Genomic DNA, 21313 nt, shown 5'->3' on the forward strand with positions numbered 1-21313 from the left:
GAGAGTGGAAGGATAGTCACAGAGAGGGGTAGGTAGCGAGAAGGGTGAGGTATCAGCGCACGAATAGAGGGGAGCTCGTAACCCGGCTGGTAACGCGGCGATCGTCGTTGGGGTGAAGAGGGAGAGCAGTCGGCTCGTTGGTGAGCTCATTCTAGTGTACTATGTTGTGTCGGTACGTACCACTCGGTAGAGGAAGGGAGGGGTAGCCAGAAACGCGCATAGAGGAGTGGAGAGAAAAACGACCCGCGCACAGGCAAGCAAGCAAGGCAGGCAAGTCGAGCAAGCCCAGGTTGACAGGCTAGGCAGGCTAGGCAGGCGAACAGCCGGGCACAGATACGAGACTCAAAGGGGCAGGAGAGAGTTCTACGACCAAGGAGGAGAGAGATAGAGGTAGAACGAGAGCGAGAGAGAAGACGATCGAAAAGGGGCGAAGAGAGGAGTAAAACGAAACGGCAGGCGTAGCGAGGAGCGTGTAGAGCCTGGAGGACAGAAGAGAAAGATGATGGAGGGGGTGAACGTGGAGCGCAAAAGGGGCGCGCGGCAAAGGGATGTAGGGACCGGGTGAAGGGAGGGGAGGGAGGGGAAAGGGCATATCCCACTCGGGGTTTCGGTTTAGTTTGGCGTGAGTCGCCGTTCTGGTTGGTGTTGTTGTAGTGGGTCGCTCGACGTTCGATGTCGTTCATTTCCGTGGCTTAGTTCCTGAAAACGCCGCGCCGTGTTCCGCGGCGCCGTCGTACGGCTCGTCGTATTACACTCTTCTCTCGTCTCTCGGGTTCATTTCGTTTTTTTTTGCGATCTCGTGGCCAGGCCCTGGCGTTCTTCCGGAGCCTGGCGGAAAGGTGAAAGTGAATCCTGCATCGTTGGAACTCGTGTCCGAATGCCAGGGAAGTCAGCCGTTCCTCTTAAAATCGGGTATACATCGAACACGCGACGTGGTAGTTGTTGTTGCATAGACACCCCGCACCTCGCGTTCACAACAGGGAGTTCGAGCCCGAGTATTCGGAGCTTAAAGCCTAGAGCGAGCTCGCGTCTCCTTTACAGTATCGCGGGAGCACGAACGATACGGCATCGCTCTGTGCACGTACGGGACCAGCATGCTCTACTACCATAGAGGATAGCGTTTGCCACTACGATCATCGCATGCTCGCACGTAAGTACACGCACGCACACCGCACCGCCACCCGATATAGCGCTTTGGAGCGTGTACGCTTGTGTGCACATAGGCCTACTCGCCGGTTGAATGCCGAGAAACGACAGAGAGAGAGATGGAGAGGGCGGTTTCCTCCATCTTTTTCCCCTCTCCTCGTTCTATCCTCTCGCGCGTGTATCCTCTTTTTCTAACCTCCTCGTGTCTCGCTCTCGCACGCGCGCTCGTATTATACAGGGTGCTCCAAAATTAACAGCACTGCCCAACTGCAGACGATTCCTCTCGTACAAACAAACCAAAAGACTCGAATACGAGAGTCTTGTGCTACCCATCGTTATCAAGGCAATCGATTTCGAAGATACCCCAAGGCACACGCACGTTTCACCAAGAAACTTGGAGGTTTCGACTCGCGTATCTCTTCGTTGCGTTCGTGCTTGGCTAATGCTGTTTAAAACTGTGACGCGATAGGCAACCTGCTTTTCTAGTCTATTAATTGGCACTATTTACAACGGTAGAAACGCTAAAACAATTGTCCTTTTCATCGTGACACGATCTCGGCATTCTTCCTAGAAAAATTAGTTTCTTTTTATTCGTAAATCACTGTTTTCATAAACTGCACGCAAACGCGAGAAACATTCGTGGCGAAACCCGTCGAATCGTTGATTAAACCGTTCGTGGTCGTGCGGTAAAATTTTACGGTACGTTTTCTGCTAATCTCATCGCGAGCGATCGCTCCTCTGCCGCCAAATCGTGCCGCGCGTTTTGGAGCGGCCTGTATTTCTGCGTTTTCTCATATTCGCGCTGCCTCGTCTTTCGTCCTCGACGAAATCGCTCGGTACACGTTCGCGATACGCGCAACGACGGAATAAACATCGTGTGTTCGATACGAGATCGCGGGGCCTCGTACGCGCCGCGAGCTTCCCTAGAACGCGGGATCTAGCCATTGTCCGAAATCGATGTAACGGTAGCGGACAGCATCGAAAGCTTTCCGCTGAAAAACTCGTCGCGCCGCTTTCGTCCGGGGCGTTCGCGTCGCGATCTCGCAACGTCCGTTGCCTACGATACACGAGAAAACGTGTCTCTACTGATTAATCAGCTGGCTGCCTCGACAACCAGATCGCCGTGAAACGTTGAATACGAAAGCGACAAAACAATGGGCGGGAAATTCCTCGTAATGAACGAGATTAAGTTCGAAGACCTTTGCCGCAGGCTTTTTTATTTTTTTAGTTTTTCATTTTTACCACTAATTACTTGAATTGGAGCACACAAAGTATCGTCCTCTTCGAATTTCAAATGCATGCAATTATTACTTTCGATGATTTACATATTTAATCCAAGTGTTTGTCCATTCTCTTAGCATGGCCAATCTTTGCCAAGCGACGAACGATCGTGGACTGACATTAACATTCATAGGTTATCTCTCGTAAGTTTCTTTCAATTTCATTATTTACCACTTCCACAGCGACCTTCGCCTTGATTCGACGTACGATGATTGAATTATTAACGATCGTTGTTAAATACTTTACGCGATTAATCTGCTCCAATTGCTACGTTTGTTTACCGTAGAGTATAAATGGAGAAATAATCGAGAAATTGCTTCCTGTTTTATACAGCGTGTGACAAAAGTCGCGTTTAAGCATCGTTTCGCTCGCATTCTTTTATCGTGATATCGAGGAACGTTTCACTGACACGCGACACAATCGAAGAAACTGCGAACCGGCAGAAAAGCCGTCGATCGCGAAAAAATGTGAGTGTCTAATCGTATTCGATTTCGCTGTAGTAACGAATCGAAAACGACGCAAGTGCTCGCGAGCAAAGTAATATTGCACGGACGACGGGGTATTCTTTTTTCTTCCCGACTGTCGTGAGTCTGGCTGGCCGATTGAATGTCTTTCTTTCGCGATCTCTGTACACGGTCGCTAAGGTTACTTCGAATCATGGTCTCTTCCGGCCAGTAGGGTCGTCGTCTCCCTACTCTTTTTTCTTGGGGTACGAACGTATAGAAGCAACGGTAGAAGAGGGATCGGAGAGCAGCTGGGGGTCTAATCTGTAACTCACATAATGCGCGATAAGGTGGCTAAAGTTTCGCGAACGAAAATGAGAGACCGGAAACAGAAAGCGCTCTCGTGTTTCGCTGAAAGAATGATTCCATCGTGTCTAGTCATCGAGCAAAACGAACAAATTTCAATTTTTCGGTACGATAATACAAAAAACAGTATGCATAATAGTACACGTAACGCTTTAACAAGTTCTAAACGTTTCTCGTTGCAATGCTCTTTGGGAACGATCGTAACGTTAAAAGTATCCAAGAGCAAACGCATTGAGAATCGTTGAAACCGTCAACACCACCTCCTAGTGTGTCGTTTCTAAAAGGTTCGAACGGTCGAGGAAGTTCGGACGTCGATCGAAAGCTATTCGAACCGCCCCTCTGATGCCGCTCGAGAATTTCGCTTCTCACGGACCAGCTCGATATAAATAGACGAAGTACTAGACATCGCAGAACGCCCCGGTATATACCTAAGGCGTTCCGAGTCGGGGGCCCAAACAGTCCGGTTAATTTCTAACGAGATAATTGGACCTCGTCTGCGACGTCTTTCTCCGTCCACGTTCGCGAGCACCAAAACCGAACGCCTCCCGATTCCGTGGAAGTGGGACCTCGATCGGTAAATGGGGATCTTTATTTAGGCGCGTCCCTGCATTCGCGACACGTGCTGCACTCGGGGTATAGACGAACCTCCAGGTAAAACGGATAGAAACGGTCAAGCAACGAAATGTCTAGCTTCGAATAAAGGCCTTTTCGCGTTACGATATCCGGAAGTTAGAGTTTCCACTGACTAGGAAACTGGGGAAATAGAAAAAAGTCAAATGGTTCGCGAATCGGACCTTGAAATTTGAGGGATGCGTACTCGGAGGGACGACAGCCCTGCAAGGACGCTTTGTTTCTATATTTACCGACCCAGGGATAAACTGACGAGCGACGTTAGGAATCGAACGTAATTCTCAGCCACTTCTCTGTGGTTGGTCGTTTCGTGGCCGTGGCCTCGCCGTTCGCGCGCGGTCCGACCGAGCGTGGTAGAAACGATGGCGGAAAAACCGACGAGGTTCGTTTTTCGGCAATGATTACGAGCGTCGAGGACGGAGTTTATCGTGGGTCTGCGAAATGCCGCGATATTCGATCAATACCGGCAGGTATTCGACGGCACACGGGTCTCGTTCGCAAGGGCTGCTGCTGTTTAGCGGTTTCACCGCGCGCGCCAGGCGAGTGGAAAAACGGAAAGGACAATTCTCCAGCGAGGAGAACGAGGATAAAACGCACCCGTATACCTACCGGGTGGTTGGAAGTTATGGTGGGGGGGACAGAGAGCGAGGCAACGGGATTCTAGCTACCTGAGAAACCTTCGGGAAAGTGGGCTAAACACCGTGACACGGCTTAACCGTTTCCTATGTCGTGCGATTTGTCCGCAAATCTTGCAAATTTTTGTCGCGTATTCCGGTATGCAAATGGGGGAACCGGCTGCTGTTAGAAAAAGTCCGATCGTCTAAACATGCGTTACGATAATGCAGGCGGGAAAGATTTTCTTGCCAAAATGAACAGCAATCGTCGAAGATTTTTCGCGTGCCCCTTTAAAACATTCGTACGATACATTTGAAACGATACAAAACTTGAATTACATTTTTGTATAAATTTACTATACAAAAAAAATACTAAAAAGCAATTCCCTTGATCCTTCGATAAACGAAAAATTGACTGCTGGTACTCTGCAGGTTTTTTCCGTGTTGCGGTTTTCCGGATCGTGGGATTACATCGGACCATGTTTCTCATTACAGGTACCATCACGGACAGTTCCGTTCCGCAACAAGAAAAATGTCTGGGGCGGGTAAAAGGACTTACCTTCGCGAGGTAAATCCCTATCTCATTTGTCCGTTGTGCAGAGGGTACCTTATAGACGCAACCACCGTGGTCGAGTGTTTGCATTCGTGTAAGTGAATCGAATCGGCTACGCATTACGTTCCCCTGGACGAATAACGATTCGTGTTTTTTTTTCTGTTCAGTTTGCAGAAGCTGTATTTTGAAGCACCTGAACACGGAAGCTCATTGCCCGTCTTGCAAGCATGTTCTCAATAAAGCGAAACCGAACATCAAGTAAGTTCGACTTAACGAAAATGTTGGAAAAATATTTTGAACGAACAATGATTATTTTTCAGAGCGGACAAAGCGTTACAGGATATCGTGTACAAATTGGTTCCTGGACTGTACCACAAAGAGATGCGCAAGAGAAGAGAGTTCTACAAAAAACATCCGGAGCACGGTAATGCTTCAACACCTTTTCCTCTAACGTAAATGCGTGGTTTTTGCGCGCATTAGTCTAATAAAGTAATGGCCTTTTCAGCCGATTTTGCGACTCCGGAGCAACGCGGCGAAGACGTGAGCGGAAGGTTAATTTTCGCCCCGGAGGACGCGGTCAGTTTAAGTTTAGAGTACTTACCGCCCGGAGCGGATCCACTGACTATTCTACTCAGCGCTTTGGACGATGCCAACAATTTGAGCGGATCCAACAACCAAATTATCAATAATAATACCAACAATCATAGCACAAATACGAGTAACAGGCGGTACCTTCAGTGTCCCGCGCTGGTGACTATCGCGCACTTAAAAAAATTTTTAGCTTTGAAATACAGCGTGGACATGACTAGATATACTATTGAAATTTGCCATCGACGTGCTCCGCTTCCGGAACACTGGACCCTCATGGACGTCGCCTACATCTACGCGTGGAAAAGGGTAATTTTTATCTTAATCGCCTGAATATTCGAAACTTATTCCCTTCGAGTCATTAACGATTGATAATTGTGCTTTTAGAATGCACCGATGCGATTTTTTTACCGAGTAGCATTGGAGGAGCAGACGTTAGAGGCGCCTCCGCACGACAGGCCTTCCACGCCTGGTCTGGGCGCGAGTTTACCTCCAGTCGACGTTACCGTCGCTGCACGAGATAATATCAACGCAGAAAATCCTGAGGATAACGTGGAATTAAAGACGGAAGTCGGACGTGCGAACAACCACGACGAGAAACAAACGTCGGACGATCAAAGTGAAGTTCCAAGCGAAAAAGCGCGGTCCCCGAGCGACCAAAAGCAAGTAACGGAAGTCAAGAACGTTGACGCGAAAGCGGAACAACCGTCTAGTAACGTGACAACTTCGACGACAGTTTCGGTTACCGTAACGAATACGACGACAACGACGACCACCGTGGTCGCGTCAACTACCTCGACCAGCACGACCAGCAAGCAAATTAAAACGCCCATCAAGATACTGAAGAATCCAGACGGAAGGTACGAAGTCTTACGAACTCCAAATGCGAGTTGGAACTCGAAGGAACAGAGTACTACGGGGACGGAAACGAAGTCCTCCAGTCCTGAGTTCAGCGTAGTTAGCATAGGTAACGGACAGAACTCGAACGGAGTCAAGATAACCCTGAAGCAATGCACGCCGAACAGTGTGAGCCCAAATAAGCCCAAGGTAATTAGCAACGTGTTATTGCACTGCGGTGGTCAAGTGGAAAAGAGAGATTCCTCGAATTCGTTGGTCATACAACAAGTTCAAAGAAACAGGGAAAAACAGCAGCTGGACAAGCAAGAGAAACACAGACGCAGGGTTACTTTCGTGGATCGGTCGACTCCCGAGAAAACCACGACTAACGCGTTGAAAGTAGCGCTGAAAAAGCCGGCAGAGCTGCAGGAGAAGAAACAATTTCTTCAATGTTTCCAGTTAACTGCCAAAGAGACGGTACCTGATTCACCATTGGACTCTAAACCGTATGATTTTAACGCTGGTTGTGAATCGAGCGATGCGAAAAACGATGGTAATACCACCACTCTGAAGAAGGAACAGGACAATGGTAAGGTCGAGACACCGAGCAACGCAGAAGGACAGAAAAAGAACAGCGTCGAGAATAGCGGTGTAAACGCAGGTGGAAATACGGTGAACACGAGTAAACGCATTGTCGCGGCGAGCGGAATTAGCGGCAACGCGCGAGTGAACGCGAACAAACAGTGCAGTGACGTAGACACGCGCGCGTTCGGTTATGTAAAGACCGCGAACGCGACGACCGCGAGTAGCAATTCTACGAAGGTTGACGTGTACACTTTCTCCAACGATCCGCCAATACTTCCAGCAGGAGCAGTAAAGAGGAAGTGCCCGCCAGGATTACCGATCTTCGATATCAAACGAAAACGACAACAGGCTCAAACGCAAACTGCAAAGAAACAAACTCCTGCCCCTACAGCTGCTCCTCCGCCTCCTCCTCCACCGCCTGCTGCTTCACCAGCTCCTATACAAAACAACGTGAAGTCTCCGCGAAAGCTACCGACCGAGCACGTTATTCCTGCGAAAAGGTCTGCGAACATAATCGGTGAAGCTGGTCCTAGTCGAGCACCCGCGACGCAAAGTTCAAAACCTTCGGTGGGCCCGATGCTTTCGAACGACACGAGGAACATCTTGGATGGTTGCGGACTGAATATACCCGCGAGTCTAAGCATAACCCTCACGGCGCCAAAATCACCCGGTAACAATGGCGGATTCGTCGAGCCCATCGTCTCCAAGGACAACCGAAAGAACACGTTAGGAAAAGTGAGTCCCAGCATCACTCTGAACGACAGGTCCGTCGATCCGCGAGTATTGAAAGCACTAAAGGCTGGGCAAATAAGAATGCCAGCACCACCTAAACCGAGGCAGACCAAACAACCGGAACGCGAGATGGCCCCGCAGCGACAGTCGACTCCTAGCAAACGGAAACGAGAACAGGATTCACGGGATATTTTGGACCTTAGCGGAGGAAAGAAAGTGGACATGCATCCATTGAGAATACCTCAACCGGTGACAAAGTTGAAGGCGAAATCGTCGGTACGAGACAACATGTCGAACATTCCGGATCAGGGGCAAGTAGTGACACTGATGGGTGGCCACAGGTACTATCGAGCTCCTCCCGGTTCTTTAACGCCGGCGGCACATCGAGTGAACGACTGTCCGATTCCTACACCGTCGCGTGCCCCGGTCTACGCTCCTGGACTTTCCAGTCCCATGAGCACCAGTCGAGCGAACACGAATCTATCGTCCGTTTTCCCAAGCCTACAGAGTCTCTACGCCCTGAGTCAAGCACCAAATCTTCAACAGTTTCAAATGGACGCGAGGTTGAGGTTACCACGCGGAACCGACGCGAATTCTTCCGGTATAGCTAACACGGACAACCGGCCAATGAATTGCAACATACCTAGCAAGAGTCATCTAGCCGCTCAGTGTGCACCGGTAAAACCAGCCAGATCGTCGGTCGCTTCTTTAGCGGTTCCTATTAGTAAACAACAGCAGTCGAACGAGAGGCCCGCGTCTGCCTGTCTTAACAGGGCCCTTACGAACGAAATGAACAAGACTTCTGCGTTTCGAAATAACGAGGCTCCAAATTCTACCGATACTGGTCAGCAATTGTCCGTCCAAACGAAATATCCGCCGGTTACAGAAAGCAACAACCGATATTCGCCGCGAAGCAGTACCACCAACAACGCCAACAGCGAGGATAAAACATCGTCCACCGAGGTGGCGCGCGATTCGAATTTGGAAACCGCTAACGATTCCAGAAAGGAGCCAGACAATTCAGCGCGTCAGACACCTCAACGCGAAGCGGCCAGTCCAAGAGTGTCGTCCACGGCTTCTCCGTCGCCACCTCCCGGAGACACTAGTGCGAGTGCAAATAACGATAATACTGCTAGTCGTAATAGCGATAACGCGAACACTGCTTCGAACGGAATCGACGACGTACCTACAACGAGTCCGACGAAAAGTAGTACGACCGTCGAAGTGTCGAGTAGTAAATCACCCGCCAGTCCAGATTCCAGTTCAGTAACGATCGAAAGTCCTTCCAGCAAAAGATGCTTGACGGTGGAACCAGAGTTCCCGTCCCCGTCGGACGGATTAAAGTCTTCCGAAAATTCAACAAAGACCGCGAACGGCGCGGTCGAAGTCTCGACGAACGATAACGAGAAGAAAATCTCTTTCAAGCAGCCCGACGATAAACAACTGACGTCGGAAATGTTTCAGAAAAGACTGTTAGCCGCGTTCCCTTCCAACGAGTGGGCGAACAACCCTATCGCCGCGGAACATCTCGGAAATTTTCTGAAAAGTCTGAACGCGTCGATCAAGTCGGAAACGAAATTGGATAGTGTCGGAGCGGAAAAGATCGAAAGTCGGCATGCGTTGGAAGACGCGACGCGTGTAAATAACGAGGCTACGTCGAAGTCTCAGACGGACGTTGTTGAACGATCTTAACCACGCGAACTGCTCTGCAGATGGATAAGTTGCTTTGTCTTCGAGCAAAGACGAAAGATACATCACTGCCAATGTAATGTTATTGAATGACTTTTAGCATGGATGTGTAACGATTTTTATCGTCTATTTAGGACGCTTTAAAACATTATGCACACGGTGTCCCGTAACGGGCGGCATGACTGGAACGTAAGGTGTAATTCTAGAAAAATTATTACCTTTTTTCCTTTCCGCCTACTGCGGAACACCTTGTGCAAATTTACGGTGTACGCGCGCCGCGAAATACAGGGAGATAACAGCGTCAACGCTGGAAATATTATTTTTTCAAATTTTTTAAAGACACGCATCCTTCGAGAAGTTTTAATCTACGCATAGTTGCTTCATCGAGTTACCAACGTTTACGCAACGTTCCAAGTCTTGCTCGATTTTGCAATAGAAAAGGAATCCGAAAAATTGTCTTAGATGTCGAAACCAGACGTGATATTCAATATGCGAATAGTTTCGTATAATTCTGTTATTTGTCGCGCGAAAACTGTTCCTATCTCGGTCCACTGTAACTATGCAAAAGCGGAATGTTTCTTGAAGTACCTCGCATTGTATTATAGTCGAGTTGGCTTCAAACTGGCCACTCGATTTTATCCCATTTACAGAATTCGTCATCATGATTCATTTGATCTTTTATAATCAACATTCAAATACCATAACCTCAAACATAAACACAAAGTCGATGAAATAGCATAAGTAAAAATTTGTAATGATACAAAATCTGCTTTTCAAGTCGTCTATGGTTAATTTATAACTTGTACGTAAGAAAGAAACACAGGGACCGAAATTGAAAGAGAAAAAACTTTTTAACACATTCACAGTCACTGACATAAATTTACATCATTACATGATAGCAATAACTATCTAACAATAAATTGATTTCATTTTGCGTGTTGATTGGTATAAAATAAAAAAACTATGATAGGTACGGATACTAATACTTTGCTTATCATTTTTTCTTTGTTAGAAATATATTTAATGCATTTTTAAAGTTTTCTGAATTTTAATATTCCTGTATTTATAAATTTAAAATGTTTTCTATTTGAATTTATAACATATAAATTTCAATTTCAAACAAGTGATTACATACATGATATTGTAAAGCATTTTTTTAAAATTTTCATTCTCATTCTACTGTTAAAACCTTATGGCAACTGATTATAGATTTGTATACATTATCCACAGCTTTCAATTTTACGTTGGGCATTAAAATCGCCAGCTATGAATGTGTTAAGAAAAGCTAGAATACAATTCTTTGTATAATGTATGGCTGATATGTATGCTATTGTTAGTTCTTTATTTACTTTTTGCGTTACGTTTCACTATGAGTTACTACTATGTATACGTTGTATGATAATTGTTATGTTATGCGACTGTATTATATTATATGTATTATTTCTTGATCTGTATATATTTATAATTACACTTAGTATGTCGTTCTTGCGAAATGTGCGCAAAATCCTATTACTTTGTAAGCTTGGAAACGTGTTTATTCAAATTGATCATGAGGAATTCGTGTGAAAAGATAACACCGCCAAAATTTTTTAACGTAACCGCATCGAATGCATTGTCGCGATCTATGAATATTCATTTTGAATAACAGAGAACTGACATGTAACAACTGAAGGAATATATCATTATATACACAAACACTACATTGTGACATTTCTTTTTTCTTAGTTCCCACATTGAATATTTATATATCTTTCGTATTAAGCAAAAAACACAAACTTACAAATTTGCTGCAGAATATATAGTATGTACTCACGTTTGGGCAAAAATATGTCAACAGGTTCACGTCTCTGTAATAAAATGCAGAACAGCGTTGCAATAATGTTTCCAAACATATCGAATCTCTGTAAAAAAAATATATTACCATTACTTTTCTTCAAATCGTATTTTTATTTGGGATTATATCTTCCTTCAACGAAATTTTTTGAACCGTTACTTTCGCGCTACGGTGTTCTGCAAACTACATACTTTGCGAGTTATACTCACAAAGGTTAGTTTACATTATTGTAACCTGCTAGTAATATACATACGCTGCAAACGAAATGAATTTGCATTCAACCACATGTGTAAAATATTTTCTGTTAGATACTTAAAATATAAAGTTTGTTACGTTAAGAAAGTATACAAAGAAAACCAGTACGTTCTTGATGAAGTATAAAATACTACTGATAAGAACCGAGGAAGAACCAATAGGTTTACAGTTGACTGTGGCGCCGTATTAGTGAACTAAATTTCACTAAATTGCATACGAATTGTACCTCTTGTAGTAAATACGTAACTTTAAGGTCAGATGTTGGAGGTATGGTTGGCCAGGTATGGTGTTCAAGAAAATGAAAGGTTAACTTATGGGATAAATGCTTGAACGATCAAAACTTTTATCATTATTTGAACTGTGCGAGTGAAGATGAGTAACACGAAGGAAAATTCTACAGCTCCGACCAAAAATACAATTTCAGGAAACGCGAAACCTTATGGAAAGATTGTGTTAACATTACAAAATTGTCTTTTACCTGAGGACAAGCTCAATTCAACGCCGTCGCATTTAGATGGATTGGACGCGGAAACCGAAACAGATTTACGAATACTAGGATGCGAATTGATACAAACTGCTGGTATTTTGCTGAAATTACCGCAGGTTAGTTACTTATTTCGAAAATAAACAAAATGTTTGTAAACGTTATAACCTCTATAACCTCGAAACAATATTGTAATGTTTGCTTGTATTACTTTGGGCAGGTTGCAATGGCCACAGGACAAGTAATATTTCAACGATTTTATTACAGTAAATCGTTAGTTAGACATAATATGGAAACAACTGCAATGGGTTGTGTTTGTTTAGCTAGTAAAATTGAAGAGGCACCAAGGCGAATCAGGGATGTTATTAATGTGTTTAATCATATAAAGCAAGTTTCCAGTCAAAAGTGAGTAAAGTTAAATATTTATAATGTTACAATTCAAACTTGTATATATGCAATTAATTTATTTTCAATATTAATTTTATTTTTTTAATTATTCATTTATTTATCCGAAATTTATTTCAGACCAATACAACCAGTAATACTCGATCAGAATTATGTGGCATTAAAGAATCAAGTAATTAAATCTGAAAGGAGAGTACTGAAGGAATTAGGGTTCTGTGTTCATGTAAAACATCCTCATAAAATTATTGTTATGTACTTGCAAGTACTAGGGTATGAGAAAAATCGAACTCTGATGCAACAATGTTGGAATTATATGAATGATTCGTTAAGGTCTGATGTATTTTTAAGACATCAACCAGAAACAGTTGCCTGTGCATGTGTCTATTTAGGAGCTAGACAACTTCAACTTCCATTACCTACTACACCTGCCTGGTTTTCCCTCTTTAAAGTTAACGAATCTGCAATTAGAGATGTTTGCCGTCGTATATTACGACTTTATTTCCGACCTCGCGTTAAACCGGAACAGTTAGAAAAACGTGTGGAGGAGCTTCGTCGTCAGTATGAGGAAGCTAGAACCAAAGCAAGAGGAGGAGATGTAGACAGCCATACACCGAGTCCACCACTTCCTAAACATCATAATGCCTGGGGCGGGTTTATTAGTCGCAGTGGTACACACGCTGCACCCGAAAGAACAAAATCACCTAGGTATAGTATTGTTAAGAAATGTTAATCAAATTATATTCTATTTGGAAAACATTTGAAACGAACTTTTATTTACTTCCGTTAAGACGTTCAAAATCTCCAAGTACTTCACCATCTAGAGGTGAAGGAACAAAGCATTCCAAAAGAAAGAAACATAGTAGAAGCAGATCACGCAGTCATAGCCACGGACGCTCTCGGAAACCGAAAAAAGCACAACGAAGGCGATCTGGCAGTCATAAGTCTTCGCGTAGTCGTTACAGATCACGCAGTCGATCTCGGGATAGAGATACAGAAAAGTCAAGTAAACATCGCAGTAAACACAGACGACATTGAATCACTCTATGTATAAAGAATTATTTCATATTATAACAAAGAGACACTGCGATTGCATTAACAGTTGAATTCAATTTTGTAATATAATACGAGGCCTTTTTTTTATCTGTTAATTATATGCACTTTAAATAGGAGAATTAATTTTTACTGTATGATACATATCTTGAGTTAATTTAAAAATGTAAGTATAGGTTTGAAACAAATCATTTGTAAGAGTGTCAACTCTCAAAGTACCTCAAAAAGAAATAAAATGGTACATTCTCAGAAAAAATATTACAAGTAATAATATTTAAAAGAGCGTGTATTTAATACAAATGCAACTTGAAAATAAAGTTTTATATTCATGTATTGTTGTGTATCATTTTATAAAACCCGGCAGGCGGTGCTTTTTTCTTGTCAGCGGTGAGTACTGCTGAAAAATCTAGCGTTGTCAATTGCGGGAGAACGTGCACGATGTATCCTCTATAATATTGCAGATTTTCAATAGGATTTCCATGTAATGTTAAAGATTTGAGATTTTGCAAGCATTTTAATTTCATCACATCGTTGATATTTGATATATTGTTTCCGTGTAAATAAATAATTTTTAAATTCGGAAATTTTGTAATGTCATCTCCAATTTTCTGTATCTCGTTAAAAGAAAGATCAATCCAGGTAAGGTATGCAGGATCATCAAGAAGTTTGTATACAAGATTTTTGAATCCGTCCATAGATGTTAATAAATTATTGCTTAACCAGAACGAACATGTTACGAAACGATCTGTAGGCGTTCGTAATGGAATTTTACCTGTTCGGACTGCTTGCGGGCGTTTATTTGCCAATTCTTTTGTAATAAAAGATCAGTTTTGATTAATACTTCTTTTTATTTTAGAAAAAATGATGATCTACTTCATTTTAGTGGCATTGTGTAACATTCTAACTAAACAAATCGTAAAAATATCATATATTGTATAACATACCATCCATAGTGGTTGCTTTCTTAAATGACAAGTCTAATGGAGCAGCTATAATCATTTCTTGTTGTTCAGTTCGTTTGTAATCCGAAAATACATTTTCGTACGGATTTGTCACGTCCATTTCAAACTTTTAAAGGATAAATATTACTTTTAACGATACTATTAATCATGCTTGTATATTAGCTAAGAAAATAAAGAAAAGCAAACCTACATCATGCGTCAAAAAAGTCGCTATACATTTAATGTGTTTAATCAAACTTAGTTATCAGTTTCTAGTAATATTATAATTGGTTTATTTTCGCCTACAATTGCCATCACCTTCATTTCTTCAAATCAGTATAGATAGCCATTTATCCAAAAGTTTATTATTAAAAATAATGATTTGAACTAACATATGGGTCTTTCATTTGTAATAATGTTATTTAAAATTAAACAAAATATTTGATAACATTATTTCAAAAGTGTTTAGACCCGACAGATCTTTATATATTTACCAGTGACAATTTCCGGTTATTTTGAATTGATGGAAATAAAGTCGATTTGGATGCGTTTTTGAACTCTTAAAACCTAATGCCGACCAAGCAAAGAGTCGCAGAGTTGGGATTCTATCATTTATGTATTCATTGACATAAAATTATAAACTGTTAACAGCCGGTAAATCGAGGCAAAAATATTACTTTGATGTAAGTTTTCTAAACAAGGAATTTTTAATATATGAATCTGTAAGATTCATTTTAACATTGAATAAAGTGTGAGATAAGCAACCAAAAATGCCGCGAACGAAAAATGCTCGACGACCGAAAAATGAACAGCCATATATGGAAGAGAGTGATTTATTAATACAAGATTTTAAACGAAAGGCCCATTTGCGAATTTTAAAAATGGAAGAAGAAGCAAAAATGGGAATAAAAAGTTTCGAAACATTTGTTGATGTTACTTTATCACGACTTCCATCGGAAATTAGAAACATGACCCTTGGGGAGTTACTCGACATCGACATTGACAATAGAAAAAAGATTTGTAACGACGCTTTGTTGTCAGTTGATGACTGTTTGTTACCATCAGTTTCAACACTAAAAAAAGGGAAGAGAACCACGAAAAGGATCACTGCTGTGTCTGATGATGGATATGTAACTGAAGACATAGTTACAACACATGCATCAAGAACTCAAAAGGGTACTATACTATCTACAACCAGAAGAACACGTAGCAGTTCAAGGAACAATAAAATGAAGCTTAGCGAAATTAATGATGGTACTGTGAAGAAACCTAAAAAGGAATATGTCAAAAAATCAATGAATGTTGATAAATTTAAAACCCCTGCGAATTTGAAGCTTGAAAACAATGCATATGATCTTGTGACTCCAAAAGTCAAACCTAACACACCATTAAATATACTAAGACGTCCACGAGAAGGGGAAATGGTTCTTAGCATGCAAGGTAGTCCCTTATTGGTTTCTACAGATATTCAGAAAAATATTGCCAATGTTAATGTGCCTCTGAGTAATGGCAATATAATATCATTGTTACCTAAAGATGGACTACGTATGTCACAGATTCCTGCATTAGATTCTGAAACAATGCAACAATTAAAGACTCTAAAGAGTCATATTGAGAAAGTTATCTCTTTGAAATAATAATTGTTCTCATAATGTATTTTGTATGTAACTGTTATGTGTGTCAATTGAATGATTGATCAGAATGTGTTTTAGATATTTTGTTATAACTTTACCATTGGTGAAATAAATAGAAGTGTATGTTCATTTTATATTTAAACAGTATTACTTCTTGTATGTGAGAATAATGCATATGTAGCATATTAACTCTTGTCCAACCAGAACCAGGTCATTTTGACGTAGCATTGGGAAGTTGGTTGTAATTAGATAGTTAATTGAGCGAGGGTTAAGATAATATAAGATTATAAGATAATACGAGATACATCGAAAAATTTTTTATAAATGAACTACAGTACAAGGTATTTTGCAATCTGGAGCTTTGTTTTAGAAGCTTCTAGATGTCTGCGGTTGTAATTTATTGGGTCTGACTTTTTGACATGCTGTTTGAATACTAATCATAAGAAGCATGTCCCAATGCATATTCATACACGTATACCAGAGGTAATATTGTATAGAATGCATCTCCATGAAATTTGATATAGATTTGTTACACTGGTTTAAATAAATTTTTGTATTTCAAAACAACACAGTGTTTTTACTTTCACAACGTATTCAGTGTTTAAGGATTATTTCGAAAATGTTTAGAGAAACGAACAAATATGCTTACAACAATGAAAATCTTTGATATGATATTTTTGATTAGAAAAATTATTTTGTATCTATTATGTGTAGTAGTTTATTATAGAAACTTACAAGTATTCACAGTTGTTGAGGGTTCTGTTTCGTGACATTGACCTTGTACGTTCGGTAATAAGAGGCGAGCGATAGTCGTAGTTTTGGGAAGGATGGTAATTCCGGGAAAACACTTCAACAGAAAGTAAATAGAATAATAGGAAAGCTCGGTGAAGCACTGATTGTGTTCGCCTTATTTTCATCAGAATTCTCTAATAATACTTACATTATAAAATATTTTGACTGATAGAATTACTTATGAATCGCATAATAGATCGAGATATATCGAAAAACGGATGCTATGCTCAGTGACGATAATAAATTATTCGTTAATTAAATTTTGATCTGGAATCTTACAATCATAATTTATAATTGAGGTACCCTCCAATCTAAGGATCAACAATATTATTCGAGACTCGAGATTTAAAAGTTTCTTCGGAAAAACATCGAGTATCGGAGACATTGGACCTTTCCTTACTTCCCGCCTAATTCGCGATGTCGCTGCTAATGGGACGATGTCGTCATTCGTAACGCAGAAATTGGCGCGGTAAGACGTGTTTGTAAGAAGACGGTTTCACGCATAATATGGTACGTATGCTTTATCTATCGACATCTAATCGCGTCTTACTTAATTACTATTACTCTCTAACGGTACCGTCGTTTATTATTAATGCATTTCTATTACGGATTGAATCAGAATCACGAAGAAAGTTGAGTCGATTTCGCGCGTTTTTTCCAACATCTAACCAAGATTGATCGTCATATTATTTATCTAAATATAATTATATACAATTTCGTACACCATATTTCAAGTTCAGTCGATGTTTAATTGCGATATAGGCACATTAACATTGACGCATTTAATCCAAATTTGTATTTTATTTCTGTTACAGTTTTTAATTGCATTTTGAGGACGCCACCGGTCATTGACGCCGTGACACGAACGGATTGGTAAAATCTACTTTATTAAGACAATTAACGTATTTATACTTGATTACATCTTTTTGTTTCTTCATTGAATTTTTACTCTTCGTAAGTACAATATGCAAATGCGTAACAGTTCGGTGTTAAGGTTAATCGTCATGTAATTTCAATAGGGCGGGAATTAATAATGGCGTCGCTAAATATGGGTGGCAAATTGGTATTACACTTTACTGCATTTTGATCGCAATTGATATTTCTGGATATTATCTGTTTAATTGAGTCTTTATAAATCTGTCGTTATGAAATGTTGCAATTGCATTTTCGTACAGTTTGATATTCAAGTTTCGTAAAACGTAAAATCTGCTGGATTATAATTTTATTTTTACAAGATTCAAAACATTTATAAAAATCAGAATGTATTTTTAAATTTAATTCAGTCAATATGCTTACTACTTTCATTTCCCAGTTTTTCTTTCAGGAATTTTGGTGACCGAGCGCAATGCGGTCAATAGAGTCAATAGTTTTGCGTAGATAGTTTGTTGTTTCTCGAAGCACAGTGGCTTCCAGTAGAGTATCGTTTACAGGTTAAGCACACGCGAAGGTCGAGTCAGTGTCTCTTTCGTAGTACGTAAATGTTTTCCAGAACGTTAGTTTACTATTTTCTTTAATAATTTTTAGTATTACTCATTTATCGGTATTAGAATCAGTGCATCACTGAAGAGGAGTTTTGGGCGATGCTCTACGAGTAAATAATGTAAGTATTGCTCAGTTTTGAATACGTAGAGACTTTTATATGAAATTGAAACTCTCGATAAGTTTAACAAGAAATTATCATTGTTTTCTTATATTTTACAGTTTCAGGACCATGCAGACGACTTTGTCGGTGATTCACCCTGGGCAGCAGCATCATCTTGGACGCAAAGGTGTTGCAGAGGTATTCTCCATCGTAGTCAACGATCGGTGAGTCGCATGTGATTTTTGTTCCTCCGGTCCCCAATCATGTCGTAGGACGAAAGGTCCGAATCGACATGGGTGACTGGTTGTATACGTGGTTTCTTTGGCAAGTGTAGTGACCACGGGTATTTTTATATCCGTGAGTAGTAACACATATTGTTTTATCTTAGGATCTTTTATTTAGGATTTTCTTGCATACCGCGATTTTTAATAAAACAAATGTCATAGAATGATAAATAATTTTGAATACGAATATTTATCTGTTACTTATAATTACATTCATTTTAGAATGAATATTGAATGTATATTTTTTAATATCGATTGTCTTTTATATTGTTCAATAATTACATTCATTTTATAATTAATTTGACGACTTTGTGTATCGAAGATTAGAAAAACATGATTCAATTAATGTGCAAGAAGATATGTCGCGACGGATACATTCTAGAGTCAAAGTAACATGTATTGTGTATTATTTTCACGTTTGAAAAATATACTTTGACGATAGAATCGCCCGAGGGTTAAATATTTTAATCAATTTGCTCGTATAGTTTGTCTCACATTTTCAAAGTAATTTATTTTATTATAAAGTCTTGATCAGAGTCTTTTTTCTCGTACAATTCAATTTTTATTAGTATACCTTTCTTATAGAAAAACATTTTTTAAATATCAATTTTAAATATTAAAATGAAATAAGAATAAATAAAGAAAATTTAGTCCGTTATAGGTTATTATTCTCATTCTAATAATTTTTTATAGTCAGGATTTTCAGGTTACTTTTCCGTACTCATTGCCTAATCTCACCCAAGTGCTCAGGTGCTACTTGTGTGAGTGAAGGCAGTGAGCACGACGACTTAGTTTATAAAAATTTCTAATAACATATATATGCGACTAACATTGGCTAGTGCATCGAGCGCGACGTAATTTTCACATGTATGTGAGGTTAGGATGTGGAATTGCGTCGTTTAAAAATTTAATTATACCTTACAAAGACAATTTTCTTTCAACTTGAACATAGTTTTTGCATATTTTATGAAATATAAATGAGAATTAGCTTCTTGATATTGAACAATAAATCGAAGAGAATCGATTACGATCATTCACACAATAGTATATTTTATCAAAAATTTTATTAGATGAAAATAACGTAATATATATAATCTAAGTACGCAATGATCACTAGTCTTTGTCAGTCGATTTCAGGTATTGGTACGTATCTTAGAGTGTGAATGTTTGCAATGTTCGGGTGTCGGAGGAACCCCGGGGCTTCCTCCCTAGTTTAGGCCGCGCCCGAACATTATGCGTGAGAACCGTGGAGTGTGTGTTTGAGAGAATGAGTTTTGCAATTTTTTAAATACAGAGTTAGGTAGGTAGGTAACTTTCTGGTATGTGTGCTAGATTTAAGTAGGTAAGGTCAGGGCAGGACTGTTCACATTAGACATTCGGGTAGGCGCGTTTTCGCGTGGCAGTCCTGCACCTGTAGTTCGATTTCGAGAGTGGAAAAGTTTGCCGATCCAAACGGTTTCTACCGTTTGTTTTGGTGTTACTTTCCATTCTTAGAATCGCCGCGACTTTAAAGTCGCTCGTCGCGTTCGCGGTCGTGGTTAGGTCCCCTCGAAACGCTCGTCCGGCTCGAGTTACTGCACACGTGTTCCGATAACAATTCCTTGAATTGTTGGAGGTTTGCGTATCGCACAGAGTGCTCGAGCCTAGTTTTCAGGCTTTGGCAGGACCGCCGAAGAAAGAAAAGACTCGATGGAGTCGAAGAGACCCTGACAAACTGTCGCAAGAGTGGGTTGCAACAAATGACTCTTTATCTTCATCTTCCAGATGAGGATGGAGAGTCATTCTCTGTTACTACTTTTGTCACTGCGCTTGCCTGTAGTTGTAGTGTTTGCAGTTTTACACATGGTACTTGGTACCACGACGTCCAGTGGTGGGCAAATCGCGGTTTGCATTAGCGTTGCGAATCGTGAACGATCGCGTTGCTATTATTTTAACTTCTCGGTGATTAGTTTTAGAGTTGCGATCATATTTCGCGTTTGCTTTTCAGGATAGTGTCGCGAACAAGAACTGATTACGGTTTGCTATTAGCGTTGCGAAACATGAATGACACTCGCGTTGTTTGCCTGGATAATTTTGCAAATAATTAGTTTTCTAGCTCCATTTAGAGTTGCGAACGATGAGAATTTTTCGCGATTTCTTTCAGAGTAGTGTCGCGAATAAGAATTGATCACGGTTTGCATTGGTGTTGCGAAATATCAATCGCGTTGCAACTAGTACGAACGAATCGTGATTATATTTTAGGCGTTTTGTATTAGTGTTGCGATATTGACGAATCGTGTTGGTTTATTAGCTTTGCGTCATATATAAAATGCCCAAAATACAACACTGGAACTGATATGCGTACTTTGTATATCATGAAAACGTTCTTCTTCACCTGTAAAATGTTTGTTTGTATGTCTATTAATTCGTTAAACAAGTTTTTGTTACAGAGTATACAAAGAGTTCGGCCACCCCCGGGAAACATTTTAATGGGGGATTCTAGAGGCCAAAATAAGACGAAAATCAAGAATACCAATTTGTTGATGAAGGCTTTGTTAAACAGTTATTAATGTTTAAAGTTCCGACCGTGACTGAATTTTTTTCTCGAA

At 40.7% G+C, this 21313-nt stretch overlaps 4 protein-coding genes across 4 annotated transcripts; 3 read left to right on the top strand and 1 right to left on the bottom strand.

Moving 5' to 3' along the window:
- The first annotated feature begins 637 nt into the window (after positions 1 to 637).
- LOC143347784 (uncharacterized) lies at positions 638 to 11334 on the top strand. Its single transcript, XM_076777293.1, has 7 exons — positions 638 to 912; positions 2505 to 2570; positions 4976 to 5127; positions 5201 to 5291; positions 5354 to 5457; positions 5539 to 5930; positions 6009 to 11334. Exons 1-7 carry the CDS (start codon positions 878 to 880, stop codon positions 9465 to 9467), a joined length of 4299 nt encoding a protein of 1432 aa, XP_076633408.1. The 5' UTR covers positions 638 to 877; the 3' UTR covers positions 9468 to 11334.
- Positions 11335 to 11819: 485 nt separating this feature from the next.
- On the top strand, positions 11820 to 13825 carry LOC143347396 (cyclin-L2-like). The gene is made up of 4 exons (XM_076776510.1): positions 11820 to 12156; positions 12258 to 12442; positions 12563 to 13147; positions 13231 to 13825. Exons 1-4 carry the CDS (start codon positions 11926 to 11928, stop codon positions 13475 to 13477), a joined length of 1248 nt encoding a protein of 415 aa, XP_076632625.1. The 5' UTR covers positions 11820 to 11925; the 3' UTR covers positions 13478 to 13825.
- On the bottom strand, positions 13761 to 14734 carry LOC143347397 (leucine-rich repeat-containing protein 51). The gene is made up of 3 exons (XM_076776511.1): positions 14645 to 14734; positions 14437 to 14560; positions 13761 to 14300 (listed from the first exon to the last, which is right to left on the bottom strand). Exons 2-3 carry the CDS (start codon positions 14552 to 14554, stop codon positions 13819 to 13821), a joined length of 600 nt encoding a protein of 199 aa, XP_076632626.1. The 5' UTR covers positions 14555 to 14560; positions 14645 to 14734; the 3' UTR covers positions 13761 to 13818.
- Positions 14735 to 15092: 358 nt separating this feature from the next.
- LOC143347552 (uncharacterized) lies at positions 15093 to 16555 on the top strand. Its single transcript, XM_076776794.1, has one exon. The coding sequence runs from the start codon at positions 15204 to 15206 to the stop codon at positions 16068 to 16070; it is 867 nt and encodes a 288-aa protein (XP_076632909.1). The 5' UTR covers positions 15093 to 15203; the 3' UTR covers positions 16071 to 16555.
- The last annotated feature ends 4758 nt before the right edge of the window (positions 16556 to 21313 follow it).

Source organism: Colletes latitarsis, chromosome 11 (assembly GCF_051014445.1).
Source record: "Colletes latitarsis isolate SP2378_abdomen chromosome 11, iyColLati1, whole genome shotgun sequence".
Taxonomy (NCBI): Eukaryota; Metazoa; Arthropoda; class Insecta; order Hymenoptera; family Colletidae; genus Colletes; species Colletes latitarsis.